General features: G+C 40.6%; 1 protein-coding gene across 1 annotated transcript in view; it reads right to left on the reverse strand.

The window, feature by feature from the left end:
* The window catches only part of LOC139337141 (synaptic vesicle glycoprotein 2B-like), a 38,235-nt gene extending 14,415 nt beyond the window's left edge, over nt 1–23,820 (reverse strand). Inside the window, exons 1-3 of the mRNA XM_070971582.1 lie at nt 23,640–23,820; nt 5,925–6,587; nt 1,947–2,173 (exon numbers count right to left, since the gene is read on the reverse strand). Of these exons, the coding sequence (XP_070827683.1) occupies nt 1,947–2,173; nt 5,925–6,160 (463 nt within the window). The 5' untranslated portion in view covers nt 6,161–6,587; nt 23,640–23,820. The remainder of the gene's footprint in view (nt 1–1,946; nt 2,174–5,924; nt 6,588–23,639) is intronic.

Here is a 23,820-nt window from a genome sequence, read left to right on the forward strand (position 1 = left end):
CTCTTTCCAAGGTCAGGACAGAGAGTATCGATGACTCTGGCTGTGTCTGCTGAGTCAGAACGCCAACACAGACACACAGTCTTGTCGAAGACACAGCTCTCAAACCGAGGTGAGGTGGGAGAATGGAGGAAGTGTGAGACAAGAGAAGAAGAGCAAGCCGGAGGGGAAGATAGTGTACAGTAGGAGGAGGGGAAAGAGATGGAGAGAGAGTGGAGGCAGAGAGGAAAAACAGGAAGGATAGATGGGAACTCAAATGAATGAACTGCACCATGTATTTAATATTTGAGAGCATAATCTGTCAGTCTGTAAGTCTGCTTCTCCCCTCAGAACTTCAGAAGCTGATTAAAATCCATTCAGTTTCTTAATCCTGTGTCAGTTAGTCACAAATTGTGTGTGTGTGTGTGTGTGTGTGTGTGTGTAAAGGGCTTCGGTTGATGCTGCTGAGTCTCCATCTGTCTGAGCAGTAAGAAAATGAGACGGACAGACGGATGGAAAAAGCGGGAAAGAAACACAGAAAGCATATTATATGAGGGTCACCCCCTTATCTGATGGACAGATGGTAACAAAGGACAGAAAGTTGGGAAAAAAGTATCCCTGATTTGTCTCTCAGCTATAGCCGCCACCCTTTCTGCTGCTGAGTCTGGTGGTTGCAGACGGAGGGGAGAAGGTTTTGAGAGGATTGCTGATTATGAACACAAAGAAGGACTGCCCAGCACCAGACGGAAAGTCAGCTGATGCTGCAGGTAATGGATGTTCATGTCACAGTTTCCTCTGGTTACCAGTAGAGGTCAATAAAGGTCCCCTCTTTAAATCTGTTTCACATGAGTCTCAAAAGAGAAAATACACACATATAACTAAAAAAAAAAATGAACACACACTAAACACACACACATACTTGTCTTTTCATTCTGGTGCCGGTTGAACTGAGTTGTGGCACATATCAAATCTCTTATGAGCTTCAGCAGCACATCTGTGTGACAGCCACGCTGCAGCACTCAGCTCTCTACTCCTCCCATCTTTCTTCTTTTCTTGTCCTCTTCACTTGTGTGCTGTTTTCTTTTCTCTTTCACTTTTCTCTCTCTCTCTTCATGTTCTCCTTTTCCTTCCATCTCTTCTTTCCATCTTTTCTAACCTCTTCTCTTCCTTCCTCACCTTTTCTCTGCTCCTTTCCTGTTTTGTCATCATCCCCTTCTCCATTTACACTACTCGCTCCCCATCCAACAGGATGATTCATTACTTCCTCCTCAGTGTCCATTGGCTAATTAAAGAGTAACTAAACAGCAGACTGAAAAGCAGCCTGTTTCACCTGTGACCACAACCAGCATCACTGATGGGTGTGGTTGAGTGTGGTTGGAAGTGGGCTTTGTTGCACCTGTAACCTCACCCAAAAGTGATGTCATGGTTTGCTGGCATGCACCTGTATGTCACTCCTGCAAGGTGAAAGGAACCAGTCAAAGTCTCCCTTTAACAAAGTGCTTTGAGTGCTCTATATTTCTAAAAATTAATAATAGCTTCATCAGCTTTCATATTTTATTCACACAAAGCCAGAAAATGCTTTGAGTTTTTTGTGTTAAACTGCTTGTCTTGATATGTTATCTGGCAGATCTCAGCGACACAAGCCCTGGATCCAAGAGATGATGTCTAGTTTAACTGAATGATCACCCAAGAGTTCAAGTTCCTTTACATGGAGAAACTCTAGCAAACACATCACAACTTGTGCTTCTCTGTCAAACCCTCAGAGGAATACAGAAATCACATCAAAATCAAATCAAACTGAAATAGAGACAGCGATTCTGCTCAGGGAAGCTCAGACCAACTAGAGAGAATCAATGCATCACTACATCACCGATCCTGCTCCACCGACAGCAGCGCAGACCTGACCACATAAAAACACTTCTCGCAAAGAAACCACTCCGTAAGCAACAATAAATCAATAAAGCCCTTACCCAACATTCCTTTCTCTGCATTGGACAGACACAGATCTTTTTCTGCAGATGGTAGAACGAACGCAACCACAAAACATTCCACTCCATCTGCCATCAGAGCCAGGCCGAGCACCGTGAACAGCGTCCACTGGAACTTCCCGTGACCACAGTCCTCCATGATGTCCTGGTATTGTTCAGATAACTCCTCGAGTTCAGAGACCGCGCTGCCGGCTGCTCGAGTTTTAGCCCTGACACACAGAAGGAGGAAAAGAGGAAAAGTAAATGAGTTGAATACTGTCAACAATCTTTGATTCCTTTTGCAGCTTCATGAGCATCTCTAACTGAAAGATGTCTGGCTCTGGTGTCACATTGAGGTATTAAACAGGAATATAATTTGATGAGGGAATTGATATTGCTGAAAATCTGATCTGTGCAAAATCCCTGTGCAAAACCAAGTCTTGAAGCATGACGGTTAAAATCTATGCTGTGATTCTCTGAGAGCTTTAAATCTGGGACTGCACTTCTGTCCATCTTTGTTCCCGCCTGTGTGACACAGACGAGACGAAAACAAAACCAGAACAAAAGCAGACTGTTACACAGCAGAAAGAATCAGACCATTTGTCAATTGTGCACATCGCAATTTAACAGAGGAGGAGGTCCAGCATCTCTGAGCGCAGCAGGTGGAAGTGAAATGGTGTTGATATATCTGACACAGTAAAAAAAAAAGTTAGGATTCAGTGTTATCACAAAACAAATTACAACTCCCCAACATCCGTTTGTGGTTACAACAAGATACAACTCATGGAGACCTGAATGCCTGAAGGCTCGATTTGACTCGACACTAACAGGCAAAGAGCTGAGGCTTGACTTGGTGACTCATATATATTGAAAAATGTAATATTGTATGCAGTTTTGCCTTTTGGAGCTCTGCCAAGGTGTCATGAATAATTAGCAATGAATGCGCAAATGTCTCCATAACCTAATGCACACCTCAGTTGCAGCTGCTGGTACCAGAATAAAATAGAGAAAAGTGTAAAGTTAGATGAGCAGAATTAATTAGTGTATACAAATAAGTGAGTAGCTCAAATAACAGTAATATAAGTAGTAGTAGTTTCCAAGTTTCGATATTTTTTAAATTATTTTACTTTTTTTTTGTGTGAGTGTGTTTTAATTAACTAATTAAGCTTAAGTGACATTATCTTTGATTGATCCCGTTATGGAAATTGGTTCTCTGCATTTAATACATCCTTAGTATCAGAAACCCTGGGAGGCAACTGTGCAGCGCCTGGGGACTGAGTACGAATTAACCAAATATACATGTTTTTGATGGTGGGGGAAACCAGAGAACCAGGAAGAAACCAAAGCAAACATGGGGAGAACATGCAAACTCCGCACAGAAAGGCCCTGTCCTGACCGGGAATCGAACTCATGACCTTCTTGTTGTGAGGTGACAGTGCTGACTATTGCTTTTGTTGCCAGCTTTCAGTCACTGCAGGTGAGTGAGTGTTAATGTCTCAGTCAAATGTATTATGTAGTAACAAATAGGTGCCACAAGACAGCAGTAGCTACAGTAGGTTTAAACCAATCTGATCCTACAGTCAGTTGTTCTTATTAGTACTCTGAGCTACTCTGCAGTTTCTACCAAGATTCAAACAAGATGCCCAGTGCCTGCTGAAGAAAAGCATCCCCACAGCATGATGGTTTTGTTGTGGCATGGATAGCGTTAGATTTGGTTTACTGGTGCACCTTCATTCCACTCAGTCACTGATCTCTGCAGCTCCGTCAAAGTGATTGTTAGATTTTTGGTGGCTGGCCTTCCATCTGCACATTATTGAAGCGACAGTGCTCACTGGGATATGCAAACACTTGGATTAGTTTGTACCCTTTTCCTGAGTGCATGTCTGGGGCTTTATCTCTAACTTCCTTATAACGCCATTGCTCTTGAGAAATGGGTTATTTTATGTGCCATGGGCAGAAGCAATTATAGGCCAATTGTGTCCTCATTAAGGCAATATTGTATTTTTCATCCGTGTAAACTTGTAGCTTCCACAGCTTAGGAGTTGAATACTTATGCAAACAGCATATTTCAATTATTTATTTTTTTCTGAAATAATGTCACTTTAAAATGCTACATTTTGAGGGACAGTCTATAATTCAGACACATCTGAACCCTAACCCTCATCGTTCAGGGGTGCTAAGGACATTGTTCACCTCCCCAGTATGCGTCAACATCCTGTATGGACCTGGAAACCAAGGCCCCAACTGGTTGCATGGCCCCTGAGCTGACGTCAGCATTAGGTGTCCTGGGTTGAATGTGCCTGTCATCATACCTCACCTTCATGCGAACCTTGGCCACAACCATGTTTCATTAAATGTTAGTCATTTGTGTTTAACTGTCTGAGTTTTGACTCTTTTCTGCTTAATTGTCGTGAGGCTATACATACGAAGACTAACGTAAACTGATAATGCATAGGCTTCAGACATTTGATAAATCTTAGTTTAGTTAAAAATGAATATCAAGAACGAGAGAAACAGAACAGTTTGAGGATACTGAAATATATTTCAGAATGAATTATATGCCAATATTAAACCAATTTGATGCTTTGAAGGCACCGCAATTACAATGGCAATGAACAATTGGTTAGAAAATACAACAGTTGCTGTATTTAATGTAGAAACCATGGCCACTTCATGTGTTCTATCCAAATACAGATGCAGAGGCAGATATTCTTTCTGGTTGAAAAAACAGTGTCCAGACAGTGACGTCTCTGTGATGTTCTCTGTGTCAATTCACTCAGGATCTTTTTATGGCATTTAATGACAAGAGGAAGAATAAAGGATATCGCTCGACTTTAAAACATCAGAAAGAGGAAGCTAAATGTTTTCTCAAAAATGTAGTACTTAGTTTTGATTTTCCTAGAACTTTCTAGATCTCACCATCACCTTCAATTCACTTTTTTGCAGCTGTGACTGTGTGTGGGATTGAGACAGTATGAAAATCAATGAGCAGAAACATAATTGATATGTGTAATCATTCATTGTGATCACCAACTGTGCATTGATTTTTATTTAGTAATATATGTGTGTGTTAATGGAATTAAAGTGTAGATTGATTTAAAAGCCTGCACTGCATTACCTCATAATGGAAACGCAACTTTGACAAAAATTAATGCAGACTTGTTGTCCACTGCGATGGATTATGTAACTCAGTAAGAGTCTGCTTATACAAAATGAATGGAAACCCAGGCTGCCTGGAAATACACATTAATGTTTCTAAGTGCCGGCCACTGGTGGAGTAAGTATTCAGATCCTTCACTTAAACAAAAGTGCCAACACAACAATCTAAAAATACCACATTGCAGGTACAGTAAAAGTCCTGCATTCAAAATTCTGCTTAAGTACATAAAAGTACATTTACATTAATGTTATCAGCATATTATACAAAGAGTATCAAGAGTGACAAATCTAAGTCTGCAGAAAAATGTTTTTTGCTCTCTTTAAGAAACGCATCACCTGTATTTTGTGTAAATTCTTACAAAGGAAAAGATCCAGTAACTTAGTTGTCAGCTAAATGTAGTGGAAAATGGAATATAGACATGGAAATATTCAAGTAAAATACATCTACCACTAAACTGTACTTAAGTAAATGTACTTTACTCTCCAACACTACCACCAGCAGCATGGTTTGCATAATGGTGGGCTGTCATGTAAAACATGTGTAATTTGTAGTATATGTGCTAAAAATACAGAACCTCTGATATGGTCTGTGAAGATGAGGCATTTAATGGATCCGTGAAAAAGTTGGGATCTGGGAAGGTTGGAGTCTATGAAGACTGGGGCATCAGGGGTCCAGGACGGTCAAATCTTAGAAAATTGGGGCCTACAGAGGGTGGACTAAAAATCTGAGAGTGCGGTCTGTAGCCATGCTGTCAAACATTTTTCTGTGCTTTCTGGTACACTGACAGAAGAAACAAAAAGAACAAACATGCTGCGTCTCACCGTGCGGCTCTCTGTGCAGCCTTCACCTCGTCAGGATGCGGTATCCCTTGATATTCTCCTTCGTACATCTGATCCTCTTCATCGTGTCCCTCAGTCACGTCACTCGCTGCATCCTCTTCTTGGGGAGGGTAGTCTGCCTGGTAACCATATCCATCATGGCCACCACCTTCTCCATAAGTCCCATAGCTGTCACCTCCTCCTTGGTGGTATATGTTGTTTTGGTAGGGGTCAGCCATTTTGGCTAAGAAGGCCTGCTTGGCTAATAGCTAATTTTACAGCAAGAAGAAGGTTTTTGTTTGTCTTATCAATTATGTCTAGTCTGGTGTTAATCTTTTAGTTTAGCATGATGACTTAATTAGTTTGAAAGTGCAAATTATGCTAAACTGCTGGTGCCACAGTCATTAATACCAGTGACTGTGTTGCTCCTGCTGGCCTGTAGAGTTAATAGTGAATAATGGCGTTAACATCTAACATCTCAAATTGGCCCACTTTCTTGTGCAGTGCATTTTATGCAGTCATGATTTTCTATATAAGAGCAGATACTGTGAACATGAAAGAGCTCCAGGTGGAACTTCCTTGTGTAGTCATGGGTGTCCGTGTCAGCTCCCGGGTTTAGTCGCTGTGGTGGTGCTGGTCCTCAGATCCTGTCTTCAGTTTTTACTCCTTAAAACAGAAAAAGTTAGTTAGTTTATTCTCAAAACTAAAAAAAAGGTCTCTTTGCATAAGACAGTCTTGCAATATTCTAGACTTTGATTACTGAATACTGTCTACCCTTTTATGCCATGTTTAATGTTTTTAATATGCTGAACTAGTTCAACTTTGAGGTTAGGGTTTTTTTTATATTTATGCTCATCGACAAGTAAATGAATCATGTTTGTTTGCCCACAACCACCTCATCATTTGTGGTTTTGGGGTAACAAATAACTGTTAAGCGGAAATTTTAGTGGTTCTGTCTTGTTTTTGTTTTTTGTTTTTTCTTGCTGGACCACAAATGGACCACACATGCATTCACACACAGTCTTGCTTGAAGTGTTGTAAATGCTGTACCACTCATCCTGCAATGCAAAACATTAGAGGGTAAGTGATGAAACTCCATTCGTCCATGGAGTTTTTATTGCAGGCTGTTTGTGGAGGCAGATGGTCCTGGAAGAGGTTCAGGCTAACATATGAAGCCGCTGCTGGTCATATGGTGTTTACATATGATAAGATGAAGATTCCTTCCTGGCCAATCAGGTTTTGTGCAGTTAATTTTTCATTTGCTTGACAAGAGAAATCATATCAGTGTAATTTTGGAGAGATTTTCAGTTTTTAAAACCTGCACTTAAGCCTGCTCCATGCTGCTGATCCCTACTGAAACTCACTGCAGTAATATGATTCAGGCGATCATTGTACATTCTCAGAGTGGTCACATGGCATATGGGAGGCTTTTCTCCTATAACTCATTATTAATAAACAGTGAATCCTGTAATTTTATTGGAATTTACTGGACATGACCATCACTTAACCACGTACTGTTATCAACCTGTTAGACACACTTCACTTCTTCAGTCTAAAGAAGGTAAAAGCATTATCATCATACTAATCAAGCACAACGAAGGAAAACAAATCCTATGTGAATGAAATAGTTTACATTCATGCTCACAGAACAATGCTAACATGCTGGTGTTTAGCAGGTATATTGTTTACCACGAAGTAAAGCTTTGGCTGATGAGAATGTGCATTAATGATAATTAGTTTTGCAGGTCATTAAACAAGTTAATGGACACATCAACATGTCGACCTGATGATGGCTGGAGATAAAAAGTCAGAGGATGAAGGCAATTCTTCCTGCCTATCCAGTCCTTAGTGTGGCCAAAAAGACCACTCACTAGTGCAGGTCCCTGACATGCACCATCAAACTGAAAATATGTGTCATATTATGTCAAAGAACATTGGCAAAGAAGGTGCAAGTCATTTTTCAGCATCTCTTCAGCCTCCTGTTTGGAGAAGCTTTACTGGTGGAGGCACTCTTTAGTTCAATCCAAAGCGAACCAAGTGTCATGGTACAGTGTACACTGCTTTTAAAAGACAGGAAATAAAAGGTCATCACTGTTTCCTCCGGGAACAAAACAACCAAGAACTAAATGCCCTGACTGCACTCTGTGTTCAGAACCATTAAACGACAAAAACAGAGTGCAGGGGGTTGGTTTATTTTAAAAGCAAAGGATCCCTTTAAGAGTTACATGTGTCAGTGACTTGCATTTAATTCATCAGTTCAACAGAGATGACAAGGATATTAGGAGCCTGACCAATTTTTAATGAGACCCACGCATGGTTACGGTGGCTGTCTGATTACTTTCTCATTTTTTCAGACTTTACAGAGTTTTAGGTGTTAGTGTGTATGTCTGTGTGTGTACTGTATGTATTTATTTTCTTTTCCTTTATGATTTGTTAAAGGGATACTCCATACATTTCTTTCAAATCTTGTCAAATCTTCAAATTCTTGTTTTTCAAATTCCAGTTTGTAACACAGGCTTCTAGTAACATTTAAAGTCTCCCAAAATGAGATTATCTTAATCTTAATTAGACATCATCTAGGTTATTTTTCTAAACTGTGGAAGGCTCTCTCCAGAGCTACGTCATGCAACTGTTTTCACAGGCTCAGTCGCGCTCTTCATGATGGTAAACTGAACTTCATGCATTAAACCGGTGGATTGCCTCTTAAATAATTGAATGATAATTCATAATCCACTCACTCTTTCGTTTCTGGGAACAACACTATAAAATTTCAGACTAACAATCTCTATCACATTGTGTTGCTCACCACAGCCAATTGTAATTAGAGTTGTAATTTAAAATGCGGAGCTCCAGGCGACACTTTGGCAGGAACAGACAGGTCATGAGTGAGTCATTAGTGGAGACTGAAGTTTTAATTGATCTATGGTTTTTCAAGGGACAGTGTGAACTATTTTCAATGTGTATGCACTGATTTACACCACAGTATGCAGAAGTAAATATATAACAGGTTTATTTTATCCTAATACTGCCTTTTTTCTGTTTCCTGAATAAGTCTCTGCAGTATGACACTAAAGTGTAACCTGTCTTATCCAGGAAAGTCCAATTCCATTCACATTTGGGCTTGTTAAGCAGATGTGTATTGAACCTATGTAAATCCACTCATGCAGTCTTGTGTGTGTGTGTGTGTGTGTGTGTGTGTGTGTGTCTTGTGGGCAAAAGATATAACTTGCCTGCAATAATAGGACAGAAGTCCTGCCACGCTTGTTGGGAGTGCCTTCACCAAAACATAGTGACCAGCATATTATGGAACACAAGTGCACTGAGCTGTCGACCTGCTCTGAGCAGGCGAGAGGAAGAGCGTGCCACGCCATCCACCACGCCTCTCCTCCCCCTGGGGTACACGGCGACCAAGATACCAAATCTTTGCAGTCAAGAGAATATTCTCAGTGCTACCCAGGAAAATGGCAGTTTGCCGGTATGACACTGTGCTCCATGCACTGCACTGACACGAAAATAAAGCCCTCAGTCTTCCTTCCTGTTCGTGTTGTCTTAGAGGTGACTCGGTCATATTCACCATATGGATGCTTTCTTAGCCAGCCATTCAGTGCCAGTGCCACGTTATACCACAGCTCAACTCTTCCATGCAAAGCACATATTCTCTGTCTGCATGAGATGAACTAGGAATGAAAAATGGCTCTGGATTTTTGAGTCAGCATGACAGCCCAGTGTCATCCCATCACACATCAGCAGGAGACCATGAATCACGGGACCACAATGTTGAATAATGGTGAAATACAAGCACTGACATTATAGGCTGAAGCTGAGAATAGCTGTCTTGTAATTTTGAAATGCAATGCTGCAGAATTAGTTATGTACTGCGAAGATACCTCGCATAGTCCGGCCACTGCGCTGCTGTCGGCTCCAGGGGATGACCAGCCTGCAGATCTGAGTGGTTTGATGGTGGTCTGGAGTTGGAGAATAAGGTGATTATGTAGAATGGGTGAGCTGTGAATTATAGACTTTTTGTTGCAGAGGTTGGCAAGCTAATCAGCCATCATTATCAGGACAGGACTTCTTCCACTGGTGAGTAATGTTAGATGCATGCATTTTCTGAATTCATTAATATTCTGCTGGCTGGAAGGGGACGCTCAGATGATGATCACCACCATATGGTGAGAGGAGCTCACCGGGGGGCAGTATTAAAGTTTAGCTGCCATTTTCTGGCAATGTATTTCAACTCTTAGTTTCGGGTTTTCAGCTGTGCAGTGCAATGCAATTTCAGATTTTTTTGGAAATTGCTTTCTAGACTTGACTTGACGTGACTGTTTCTTTATTGATCCCAATTTGGGAAATTATTTTGTTGTAATTTAAACATACAAACACAAAATAAATACAACAATTGTTTAAATATGTAACAAAACATATAAACAAGAATGACCGCTGTTTCTTAAAAATACAACTAAGTAGTATAAGTTCACATTTCTGCATTTCCAGCAATGCTTTGAAATTTCTATTAGCTGTCAGCATTCACATTGCATTTTCTGCAGGAAATGCATTTTCTAGTACTAAATATTCTTCTTTCCTGTGTGTTATTACTTCACAGATTCACCTTAAGGTTGCTGCAACCATCATTAAGAATTCTCTCTCTCTCTCTCTCTCTCTCTCTCTGTCACTCTTCCCTCCCTGTCTCTTCTCTCTCTCCCCCCCCAATGACTGGGCACTTTCATACCTTGGCACATGTCTATGAATATTTGGGCATTTGGGCATCTTGTTCAGGGTTTTTACGTTTCTTAAACAGAGGTTTTTAAACTCCAGTAACTGTGTATATGTGTATAAATGTAAAAGTAACTAACACTAGTGATGTGTCAGTTAAATTGAGTACCAGGGCAACTGCGACATCTGAACATAGTGCAGCCATGATCAATGTTATAAATTACACCTGTGCTTTTCCTGCTATTGTGTGTCTGTTAGAATCTGCTCACCTGTCTGTCCCTAGTGCTTTCCCTTTCCCCTTTCCCTGTTCCCTTTGTGTTATTTGTCTGTCTGCTCCCTTGTCTGTCTGAGGCTGGGCGTGGTCTCCTGCACTCTCTGTTGGCTCCTGCCTAATCACCTGAGCACCTGCTGCGCATCAAGCTCATCAGACCAGCAGTATATAAATCTGGCTTTCTTCACCTCTGGTGGCCAGTTTGCCCTGATCCCTTTCAGTGTCTACCAGTCACGTCCAGTGTCTTGCTCTGCTGCTACCTCCCAGTTGTGTTTTCTTATTCAGCCCATCAAGTTTGCCTTCAGTTTCAGAGAGCTGTTTAATAAATTCTCAGTTTTTGCAGCCTCATTCTGTCTACCGGTCTGCATCTTTGAGTCCAGTAAATTTTGCAACAGTGCAAACTTCATAGTGTCAAAATGTCTGCTGTGAAAAAGCAAGCGACTAATGCTACCGTTATCCAAGTTTTAGAAACCTCTTCATATTAGCTTACTGGATATTAGTTTCTCACCTTTAATTCAGTCAGTCCTTTAATGCAGTTGCTTCTGCCTCTGAGGCTATTGATGAAGGCGGACCATTTCTCCATTTGGCTAATAGCAGTACACCATTAGTGGTTGGGGTGATGACCACTGGATTTATTACTCCACTTTGTTCTATGTCCCACTGTTTTGTTCAACTGTTTGTTAAACTCTACTATGTCTTGCCCTATTTGCTCAGGTGGCTCCAGCCTCCTCCTCAGCTCTGTTCTGTTCATTTAGGGTGACAATCATTAAAACTTTCTGATTTACAGTACATAATGGGATATAATGTGCAATAATGGGACATACCTGAGCAAGCAAAAAGGGGAACCGTGCCTAAAAGACTTTGAGAGAAGATGAAAAAATATGCTCTAATTTTAGCTTTGTTCAAAAAACACAAAGCCTGCTTATGTAGAACATGTATACGCTGTATAACCAATGAGAAGCTTTGTATCCAGTTTTTAACCATATATAGAATGAAACACCCTGCCCCTCAGAAGGCATGGACACCCCCTCAGCTCCACTGTGAAAGGAAAAGCAACACTGAGAGGGAGAGAGAACACGGAAGTAATCTTAGAGATTAGAGAGACTGAGATAACACAGAGACCTTGTTAAATTGAGGAATAACAAGCTTATTATTATTAGTCTCTGTGGGATTTTGTTTCACCTTTTGGCCTTGTCCATTTTGACATATTCCATCCTTTCATCCAAGGTTTCTTCAATGAAACTGCAGTAAGGTCCTTGTTTCTACTGTTCTCTAAAATGTTAGAAACGGCAATCTTTGCCCCTCAAGAGAGAAAGTAGATGTGGCGCCCCTATAACTCAGTTGGTAGGGTGTGCACCCCATGTATTGAGGCTGTCAGTCCTCTGCAGTGACCACAAGTTCGACTCCCACCTGCGGCAGATTTGCTGCCTGTCGTCCCCTCTCTCTGTCCCCCTCCCTATGGTATCTTCAGCTGTCTCTGTCATAAAGGCTAAAAAGTCTAAAAAATAATAATTAAAAGGAATTAGATTTGGGGTTTTAGGACACAAGCCCTGAGTATACCTAGAATGAGGGGTATACTGTCCTCTGTCCTATGTTCTTCTGTCAGACACGAATGTCAAAGGAGAGAGACCATTTCAAAACATACTGATATTGCTAGGCCTCTCACAGGAAGGCTGATTATCTGGTGGTTAGAGGCACTGGAATTGGATATTCAGTCTCACTCACCCCAGTGTGCTATTGCATTGCACAAATCCTTGAAATAAACATGACAACCTTGGGGCTAGCCAAAAGGTAGTGTAGAAAGGAAGAAATGGAAGGTCAGTTCATTCAGGAGTTGCTTGAAGTGATAGCTAAAAGGTGGCATAGCCTTGGCAAAGGTGACGACAACTATAATAATAACAAACTGTTCCATGTTGAAGAATGACTGCAGCATAACACTTGCAAAATGCACAATTAAAGGTCAGGTACCCCTCAGAACACCCCCTCCATCCCAGTTGTTATTAGGAACAACAATTGGAAATAGAGGTGTATGCATCAGACTGAGGAAGAGTGCCTTCAGACTCCCCTTTCCCTCCATCATACTAGCGAATGTAAGTTCTCTTTGGAAAGAGATGAATTTACTGCAAACTAAATGCCTGGTAGAGAGGCTCTTGAGGGACATCTGGTATCGTCGCCCAGACTGAAACCCAGCTTGATGATGTTGGTCCACATTCCAAAGTCAGTCTCGATCATTTTACCATCATAGGGGCTGACAGGACCAGTCAGTCAGGCAAGAAGAGTAGAGATGGGATCAGCATCTGTGTCAACAAGGTGTTTGTACATTGGACATGGAGATGTTGACCTAATCATTATGCCCCTTTCATGTCCTGCGGGAATTCTGTGGCCATTGGCTGCAGGGGCGGGGCTGCGGACAGGCAAGCCAGGCAGTTGCTTGGAGCCCCCGACCACTAGGGGGCCCCCAGCCTCTTATTTACAACAATGTTTATTGATAGGCCTGGGCTTTCAGGGACCTCTTTTGGTCCCTGGATCTCACTTTGAGAACCACTAATCTATTTTTTCAGTATTCATCTCAAAAGTCCCAGAAAATGTGCATTTATGTGTGCAAAAAACAAATTTTTGCAGTGTGCATGGGTGGGGTGGGGGGATTTCTTGCTTGGAGCCCCAGCAGACCCTAGCAATGCCACTGATTTGCTGTCTACATCCCGCCCAGTGCTAACACCAAGGCACCAATAGAACTAGTCAAGGACACTAACTCAATGCTGACTAAATACCCCAAAGCCCTAGTGTTCATTGTGGCTGAACTCAACAACTCCAAACTTGAGGTTGTTCTGCCCTCTTTCCACCAGTCTGTGGACATACTACCAAGGAAAGACAATACCCTGGACATGTGTCATGGAACAACTCAGTTGAATTGTCTCACAGCCTGAGGAAAGCAGCTGCTCTGTAGTTTGGTGGTACAATAGCAGGTAGTTCTGTATTGCTTGCCAGACAGCAGCAGAGTGAACAGGCTGTGGCTTTTTAGAAATCCCTGGAAACAGCTTCCATGGTTGTGGTGCATTGAGTTCTCATTTAGCCATGACCTCTGTGAGTCAATCAGCTCATTGCTGTTAAACTGTTCCTTTCTCTGCTACTGTCAGCTGTCATCTTCCTTCAACCCACTCACCTCCAGTTTTTATCACATGAAGCGTCCACAGGTACTTCCACTGAGCTCATCAGAAGTCCCATTCCACATCTCATTCATCCAGATCTTCAGCCATTGCTCTTCAACCATTCTCCACCACCATCAGTGTTTGGTCTCCTTTGGATGGTATGTTGGTAGGGGTGGGAGGATGCTCATGGCATTACTATCAACCCTCCTTAAAATATAACGTGCTGATGGGCTCTAATGGCCAAAGACCCAAACCTTCAGCTTTCCCATTGTGCACTATGCCAAATATCATGTCAAATAGATTCATGCATTCATTCATTTTTTTTGTCTGTCTGTGGGAGTGCATTCAATTTGAATCTTCTTTTCTTGTATTTAATGGTCCTTTTATTGTTATTTTGTATATCTGTCTTGCTGATAACCAAGAACAACCAAGAAAACAGACGAGAAACCTTGAATGAGATATAGGGAAAGAAAAAAGAAAGAAAGAACGCCTGATGTCTGATATGACTCAGCAGTAGTAAATTATTTGATTGACAGCTGAACATTGATGAATGGTGACCCAGCAATAGGCTATTTTGTTATTGGTAGCTGGCCAGCAGGAAATTAAAGACAGACCAAGCTTGTCTGTCCCCCATCGGCCCATCTCTGTCACTGACCCAACTTTATCGGCCTGTATTGACTGTCTCTCTCTCTCCTTATACAGCACATAATTAATCTGATAGCAGAGTCAGCAGGGTGTCTGCAGGTTTCACCAAGTTTAATTTAAGATTTTTCTTCACCCTCTGAATGCCATCCTGGAGGGTGCACAGGTCTATTCACAGTACAGAGGACATGAAAACATAACAATTGGTCAACAATATTCCTCAGCATTGTTTGGTTGTGAATTTAAAAACATAGTTTGTGTTTCCACAGGTTTCACAGGTGTACTTGGTCCATAAAATCTGACACAAAGATAATAAATCCTTTGAATTTGATGCCATGTCTCTACTCTCACATATATCATTGTTACACAACCTGCAGACTGATTATGCCATTTTCTAAATAATATTAACCAAACTGGTGGGTATGTGATCATGCCGTGTTTAAATCTCACTTGACGTTTACCATGCCCTTTTTTGTCCGTGTCATTACTCAATAGCCTGAACATTTGAGGGATTAAAGTTTAAATATTAAAGCATCCCCTAATGGCTGCAATATTTATACACACTCCGATAAAAAAAAAGGTGTTTCACTAAAAGATTTAGCCGTTTTTAGTACTTTAGCAGCTAAAAATAAAAAAAAATTGTCATTTGAGGTAAGTCCAAAATTGTGAGGATTAATCCTCAGTCGATCATGAATATCCACGCCAAATTTCCATGTCTTTCATGTCTTGTGATTAACCTTGCAGTTTTTATTTTACATGCACTTTGTGTGTAAATGTGACCATCTTGGCTAAATGCTGCTTCTGTTTGCAATACGTGCTTTGTCTTACGGAACTGACTATCCATTACAAACGTTTTACTTCTGTCACTTTAAGAGAACCTCAATTAGAAGACAAATAGAAGAATCGATATGCATTGATGATTTTATCAAACTGGTTTGTGCAGATGAAACTTTGTCTTTCACAGAACTTCATTTATTCTTGTGTATGTGTGTGTGTGTGTGTGTGTGTGTGTGATTTTACATTGAATACAAACTACTCCAAATCTCTGTTCCAGTGTAGAGAGGAGAGCTGTGAAAGGGAAGAGATTCGCTGCTGTTGGGGTTCAACAGGGCAGAAGAGAAGCAGCAAGAATTTTTTTTCAGTTAACTTAATAGTAGTGAATGTCCTATTTAATTATTTATGTATGTATTTATTTTTGTACAGAGAGTATACACAGCTGCCACACCTCCTTCTCTCCTCTCCATCGGGTCAAGAAAACATGCACATTATGTAAATACTGTTTCTTTATGTGTTTTTTGTATAGTATATAGTTGCTCATTATGCATAATATGCGAAATATAAAATGTGTACATATTATGTCCACGTCTACTGAAGCTTTATACATTATACAGTTTATATTTATACATATAAACTGTCTGACTAACATATACAAGCGTACCCCACACATGGACTTTGTTAGTTTGCTTACAGCTACAGCTAATGTCTACAGTCTCTACATTGACTGTTTGGGGCAAATAAGCACAGGTAAAACAAACAAACAAAAAAACAATCAAATCAATGTCTATATTCAATCTGGACAATATGTAATAAAGCACTAGAGATTATTGAAAGAGGACCAACACTTTAGGGTGTCTTGATGCAGTTTTATTTGGTTAAACTTTGTTGCCACTTGACCAAATAATAATAAAAAAAAGTACAAAAAGTTTCAGCTGAGCAGCTTGGTGTGAGCTATTCTTAAACTTAATCAGCTTCTGTGTGAGACAGATAATTAGTGGCACAAGTGAGGAGGCACATCTGAAACAGATGTTGGGTCAGATTGGGATCTGATGGTTGACTGATTTCATACTTGGTGATTACACACAAGCAGACGCACACACTAATAAAGCTATGCTTAATATGTCCCAGCAGGCATTTTGTCATCTGAGCAGTGGTGTAGCATGACTTTTCCACCAGGTGGGGTTACAGGCTACTCATAACTCAAATCGTAATACACAAACATATAACTCAGTGTATCTGTCATTGTGATTGAACTCCCAGAAGAGGACATCTCTCCTGTAAATCATCAATTTATGTCCATAAATCCGCATTTGGAGCTTTCCGGAAAAAAGCCTTGTTAGCCAAGTTTTCTTCAGCACCAAAGGTATTCAGCGCTAGTTGTCTGCACATCCATGATTATGTTACAGCAGGAACTGATAATAGCTTATTTGGCATACTTTTAGTGGTGTCAATTTATTTTTCAGCAAATTGTTCATCGATATTAGGCTTTGCAACTGACTGCAACTAGCTGATTTGAACAGCTACAAGCTAGCGCGCACGCCAAGCCTGGTGAAGTAGCCTATTTGCTACTTTGCAATGCTGCCCTCTTGGATCAGAAATGTCATTATTAGCCAGAAAAGACTACAAATATTGAAAAAAAAATATAAAGGTAAAATACATCTGTACTATGACAAATTGGGTTTATCTTTTGTCAACCCACCCAATCTAATTTTTACCAACATAATCCACTCTAAAGCCAATCTTTCCTGGGCATAAAATTTTCTGCCTCAGACAGTTATTTTTGGCATGCAGTGCCAACGGATCAGGGGCTACCATGCAAAGCAGAACATATTACAGACATACAGCCGCTGGGCAAAGAAAAGTCTGCCCTTCGGCCCAAAGACTGCAGGCAACGCTTTTTCATAAGTCATCGCACGTCTCTGAATAAAAACTATAACACACACATAAAACAATAACAAAAATGATTTATCATTAAAATATGTAATTCACTACTAGAATTGCAGGATGCAGCACCCGAGCACCCTTCATGGACCACCCACCACTTCATCTGAGCTACACAGACTGAGGTGCACATAGAAATGCAGAAGACCTTCACAAAAGTTCTGCTGAACTTTCATCAGCACATTATATGCTACACCAAAGACATGGGACTGTGTTGTTATTCTCCATTGAAAGAAGGTCAAAATTCTCTGCCACAGTTCAGTAAGACTTACACTGGAATATAAACACATGATTGGGCAGGAAGCTGTGAGAAGAGAGGTCAAGCGTTGGACTGGTGTGGTGTTTTGTAACCAATGGTTTCATGTCTCTAAGTCATCATTGCAGCAGTGGTGACTTTTTACATTTTCATACCAGTGGGTGAAAAGAAAGAGAGAAAAGAGAGAAATTCGCAAAGGCCTGAATCGTGACTCCAGATGTTGAGAGCTATGGCTGCGTTATCTGTTAGAGGCTGGGGGGAATTTCAATTTTGATTCATTGGCCAAATACATAGATAATGACAGACATACCAATGTTATTAAATGTAGTGATAAGATGACCAAGAAGATATTTGCTTAAAAGTCACACACACATTAAAGGAAAACCCAAAACATGCAAGAAGGTAAAATTAGGTAGGGAGCTTACATATACACCAAAAGCGTACCACACACACACACACACACACACACACACACACACACACACACACACACACACACACACACACACACACACACACACACACACACACACACACACACACACACACACACACACACACACGTGTGCATGTGGGCGTGCACACACAAACACACACTAATGTGCCCAGTTATAAATGTTGCATGTGCAGCTTGTTCCATCATGAATATTAGATGAAACTTTGGTTTCCTCTGGGCTAGAAGCTAGCTGCTGTTCAACCATTCCTGCCTTCAGTCTGTTCTCACATCAGTCTCAGACTGTCAAATTTATCTGAAACAAAAAAAATTACAAATAGGTAACACTTTATCCTATCATGAAATACACGTTAACAGTTAAGCTAACTTGTATTTTTGATCATGTCCATCAGTCCATTTTGTCAACTCTTATCCACATCAGGGTGCTCGCAGCATCCTTCAGTCTGGTGAGTTTCACAAGTGACTGCATGTCCTGAATTTGTTGGTACTGTAGATATAATCCTACTGCTCCAGGTCGGCCTCAAGGACTTCCCCAAGTCATTTCTGGTCAGAACATTGTCAAGGGGTGGAGAAGCTCGTCCTTTCAAAGTCCATTTACATTTTTATTCTCAAGGGCTGTACTAAATTATTGAACACATAAATCACACTAACCTCAAATGCAATGGCTGGCATTGCTTCTCTTTGCCAAGGTGTCTGACACAGAGCCTCATACAGACGACTCTCTCAGACACACGACTTTCACCCAGATGACTGGGGTTCATGTATTGTGGGAAAACGAAAGTAAATGATCGTTTCCTAAAGCTAACCAAGAAGTTTTGGTGCCTCAGTCTAACCAAACTGCGACCATTTTACATCATTAAACATGTGTTAGAAAGGCTTTTTGGCAGGACGACTTTGTGCTTTGCTGGGATGGGAACATGTTGGATGGCTGGCGCAGCTGCTCTGGACATCTAATATTGCTGCGGATGGGTTTACATTGGAGTTAGCTGAAAGCCTTGTGTGTCTCATAGAGACACTGAAAGGTATCTTGTGCGTCTGTACAAAGCAACAGCATTTGCTTCTCTGGGATTGAGATCAGGTTGGGGCTGTATATGGCCTGCAGGCTAGATGCTCTCCTCCCCTGCCTCGTGGCATCGCCACCAACTGAGGGCCTCACTTTGATGCAAAGAAGCAGCAGATGCACAATTAGATCCTCCCAGAGTCCCTCACTCTATCACATTAAGTCAGGAAGAATTTCAGCTGCTCGTATCTGAATATGTTACCAGTAGCAAGAGCTGAAGAAAGATCAATCGGTTAATCAAGACCAAAGCTTTATGGCTTAGCTGTACCTTCACCACTGAGCTCTGATACAACACTGAGATTACTGCAGCTGCTGCATCGAACCTCTCCATCACACCATAACACTATCCATCCTCACTTTTGACCTCAGCCTCTGAGGTGAAGCAATACAGTGCGTGTTACGCAAAGATGGATGACCAATCTAATGTTGCACTCTTGACACCTTAAGTGTGCCTTCATATCCTGCCCATCAATGATATCAACAAGACTGTGTGACCAAACTCAGTATTCTTTAAATGATCCTTTTCAGAAATGTTTTGCTTTAATCTGTCAGTGAACTGGAGGCTTCAGGTTTTCCAGATTTAACTCGTGTAAACAGCAGAGATTTAAAGGGGACATAGAAAGACACCATTCTGCATAGAAACATCCAATTGATTTAACAATACAAAAAACACATTTTTGATTGAAGAGGGACTGTAACTGTCATATTTCTGCCAGGAACCACAGACCCGCAAAGTCATCATTGCTATTAGCCTTCGAGCAGTCGTACTGCAAGTACTGAAAGTACTAAATGCTTTCTCAATTTTTATGACATTGCCATGGATGTATAATGAGAAGGACAGTGTTTCTGGGGTCCAGGTCTCACGGATGACTGTACAAAAACACCACTTTATACATTTATTTCCTGATTTAGGTTTTACTGCAGTAAGTGGCAATCTATATCCAAATCAACTCTCTCTCTAGCTTTTTACAAACATGTAAGTATGCGGAAGCTAATGGCACGCTGCAAGCTGTTTTATGGGAACTTCAAACAGCTTTTGTACAGCTCTGGAAAATAGTTGGCAAAAATGTACACTACACAGGGAAAGTATAGCATTTTTGACCATGATCTAACCTGTGGTTTGTTTCTCCTTTTTAGATGCTGTCCTCAGTACATACAAAATGAAACAAAGAAAAGTAATAGAGATCATGTAAAGATGCTTGGAGTATGCACTGGAGAGGATGGGTGGTGGTGGCCATAAGAAGAGTCACAAATTGTGAAAGGCAATAATGCTAAACAGCTGGTGCTAATTATACTTATGCATTAAATGATTGGCTCAATTTTCTTGGGAGTGGCTTTGAAAACAAAATATTTTGTAAAAACATTAGAAATTATGGACTAGGTAAGGTATGTATGTAGGTAGGGGTATGTAGGTACGTAAACACTAGCGGGGCTGAGGCTGAAAGTTCATTCTTGACCTTTGAAGCTGCTATTGACAAATTAGTTACACCACAAGGCTCATTTAGTAGCTGCACTGGAGCTTGTTGGCCCATCAGACAGTCTTTTAAGTTCAAGCTTCTACTTTAATTTTCAATTTTAAGCAAAGATAGATGAGAAGTCCTTAACTCTCAAAAAAAAACAAAACAAAAAAACCCCCAAAATAAAACAAAACAACTGACAACTGTGGATAAACTACCGATGTTAAAGATTATCTAATATTACAGTATGAGCAACTGAATGGAACTTGTGGTGAGATTATTTTGTCAACAATGAGCAGGGGTCAGACTGACACACGTCATTCTCTACACCACAGACTTCTTTTCTTGGCCCACAGATTAACTTCCTACTAATTCCTCTGAACACTGTTCAGTAGCTCTTGAAATATCTTGCTAACAAATGCAACAAATATGAACAGCCTTAAACCTAATGTCTTTGATGAAGGTAGCATTTGTTGTCAGTGAACGTTTTCCTGATAGCTTCATTATCAACATTTACAACCTGCCAGATATGTTATTCAAAAACATTTCTTTCCCATGCTAATAGAAAACATGATTCAATCTGCATTATGTGTTCTTCAGACAATATTTTTCTGTTGCAAATAAGTGGTATATAAATGACTTTCCTACAGTATGATGTGGATAAGGAACAGCTGTTACTGTCAAAATCCTCTCCCTAAAGTCAGCCCAAACATGACAGAGTCAGGAAACGCTACACAGAACGCAGAACATGACTGAAATATATAGCACTGCCTGAGAACTGAGAGACAGCAAAGGGAAAACGACATAGAACGCTCCCGTTCCAGTGGGCGTGGAGATGCTTATTATACTTTAACAGAGAGGCTACACATCTTATTTGGCAGTTTTCATGATAACCTTTTCCACCTATTGATTTTGGAAAGAAAGTGATGTGATAAACTGTGTGAGCAGAAAGACAAAAACAGCCCTGCTCAGACCCGTGATAGAGGAGAGGAGAGGAATCTGGAGAGAAAGCTACAGAAAGCCCAGTCATTTAGACAAGATTAATAATGCATCACGTTCCTATCTAGAGCAGGAAGAGACCTCACACACACACACACACACACACACACACACACACACACACACACACACACACACACACACACACACACACACACACTTTAGGTGTAGTGCAGTCTACTGTATCAAATCAGAGAAGCACTCTGATATAGCAGCATCATCAAATATGAGCTGGTTTTCAAAGATCATGCCACATTTCCCACGTTCATCATAAATCCTCGATTTGACATATTTTAATGTGTTGTCTTGTCACACATTAATTTCAATAAAATGTTGACATTTAATTTGCTGGGACTTAACACTCCTCGAGGGAGCAATCCATCACACTGCTTTCATATTTGTCAGAGTTCTGCGAGTCTTGTATGTGAGGTGTAAACAGGTGTAAAGGCAGTTATTTTAAAGGCCTGTGCAGCATTAGCATGCAGTGCTAATGCTGACACACCATTCAGTGTGATGAATTATTGACCTCAATCAAAACCAAGTCTCTGCAAATTGTTTTTCATACTGCACAGAAATTAAGAAAAGCCAGTGGATACTTGGAAGGAAGTAAAACCTGAATAAATATGAACATGTTGTGCTTCCCTGCTCAGCAATAATGTGAAGTATATTGTATGTAAGAAAAAGCATGAAGAAAACACTAGTGTGGTCCTTCAAAGAGCAGTTCGGTGCCAATTTGAGACAAGAAAAATGACAGCATTTGTTTCTTTATTAAAATTCCTTAGAGGACATATAAACCTTTGACTGACTGATGGCTCTATGAATTACGACTCGGCTGTCAGGGGCAACGGATGAGTCGACAAAGCACAACTTTACCCTAACCCTAACAGTTTTGAGCCAAACTGTAACCACACTAACAAAAGTGGTGGCGCACAGTAATTTCTAAGTAATTTGTGCCAATCCATCTAAAAGATGTGAACATTTTTAACTCAAAATTGTACAATAAGTGCCAACAGACACTGCCATAGCTTGAGGCCGATATGGGTCCTTTTGGAAGACTTTGGAGGTAACAAAGTTTTGGCAATTTTATTGATGTATTGAGGTCAATCAACACATTATACTTTCTTTAAATGTAATTTTTTACTGCATTTTGATTCTTTCCTTGATACATATCATAATGAGGAGCCAAACACTTTCTCAAAGGGTTCTGCTTGGGGCATGTCCGCCACCACTGACAGACCAGTGATTTTACTGTCATTCGGTGCTTTCCCACAGCTCAGAGACCAAAGCCCAGCTTGTTTTTCTGCTAAATGTTTGCCTATTGATGTGATGTCCATGCTACACAGCAGATGAGGCAAAAGGAACAAAGCTCCTTATCCAGCAGTGCAATTTCTCGTGCTATTAAAAGGAGAATACATATTGCAAGAAAAAGAATGTAACAGGAGATGTGTGCGTACGTTTGTTTGTGTGCATTGATTACATAATGCTGTTGGCAAGCGATCCCTGCTAAATAGGAGCGTTCGTGCTTCCTGCTTGTTATCATGTTCATGTCAGTATTTACTTTGTACCTTAACAGGGGCTCTAAACTCCCCGTCCTCACAATATTTTTTCAACTAAACTGTTTTTGCTCTACATTAAGTATAATCTGTGTAGATTAGATGGTGATCTACTATTGAAGCAAAGGTTTCGATGTCTGAGATGCTTGTGATCCAAACAGCAGATTATTTATCCCACTCAGTCTACAACTTAAAACAACACAAATATGGTATGGTATTTAAAATGCTGACTTATTTAAGCCATAGAACAAAAGCAAAACTTTCTGAATGTTTGGTTACGCTCCATCTTAAAATAAATCAAATCCCAAAATAATTTTTTGCATTATAATATGTAATTTTGGTAAAGATGTTTCCATTACACCCAGAACACACCACAGCTTTGCAAAGCAAACCAAGTCAAATACAATACAAACAAGTCAAACTGCATCAAAAATGAGTTCTCTTACCAAAACTGAAGTTTAAATCCAATCAATGGCGTCCCGACCTCATACCAAATCTACCTTAAAATTCATTTGCAGTAATTCTCGTCTGAAGTTTCCACACTGTATATGTAAAGAGCATCAACACACAGGACTGAGGGATTAGAGCAGGATAGTGCCAGCCTCTTTCTATCGTTCTCTCTCTCCC

Source organism: Chaetodon trifascialis, chromosome 10, assembly GCF_039877785.1.
Source record: "Chaetodon trifascialis isolate fChaTrf1 chromosome 10, fChaTrf1.hap1, whole genome shotgun sequence".
NCBI lineage: Eukaryota > Metazoa > Chordata > Actinopteri > Chaetodontiformes > Chaetodontidae > Chaetodon > Chaetodon trifascialis.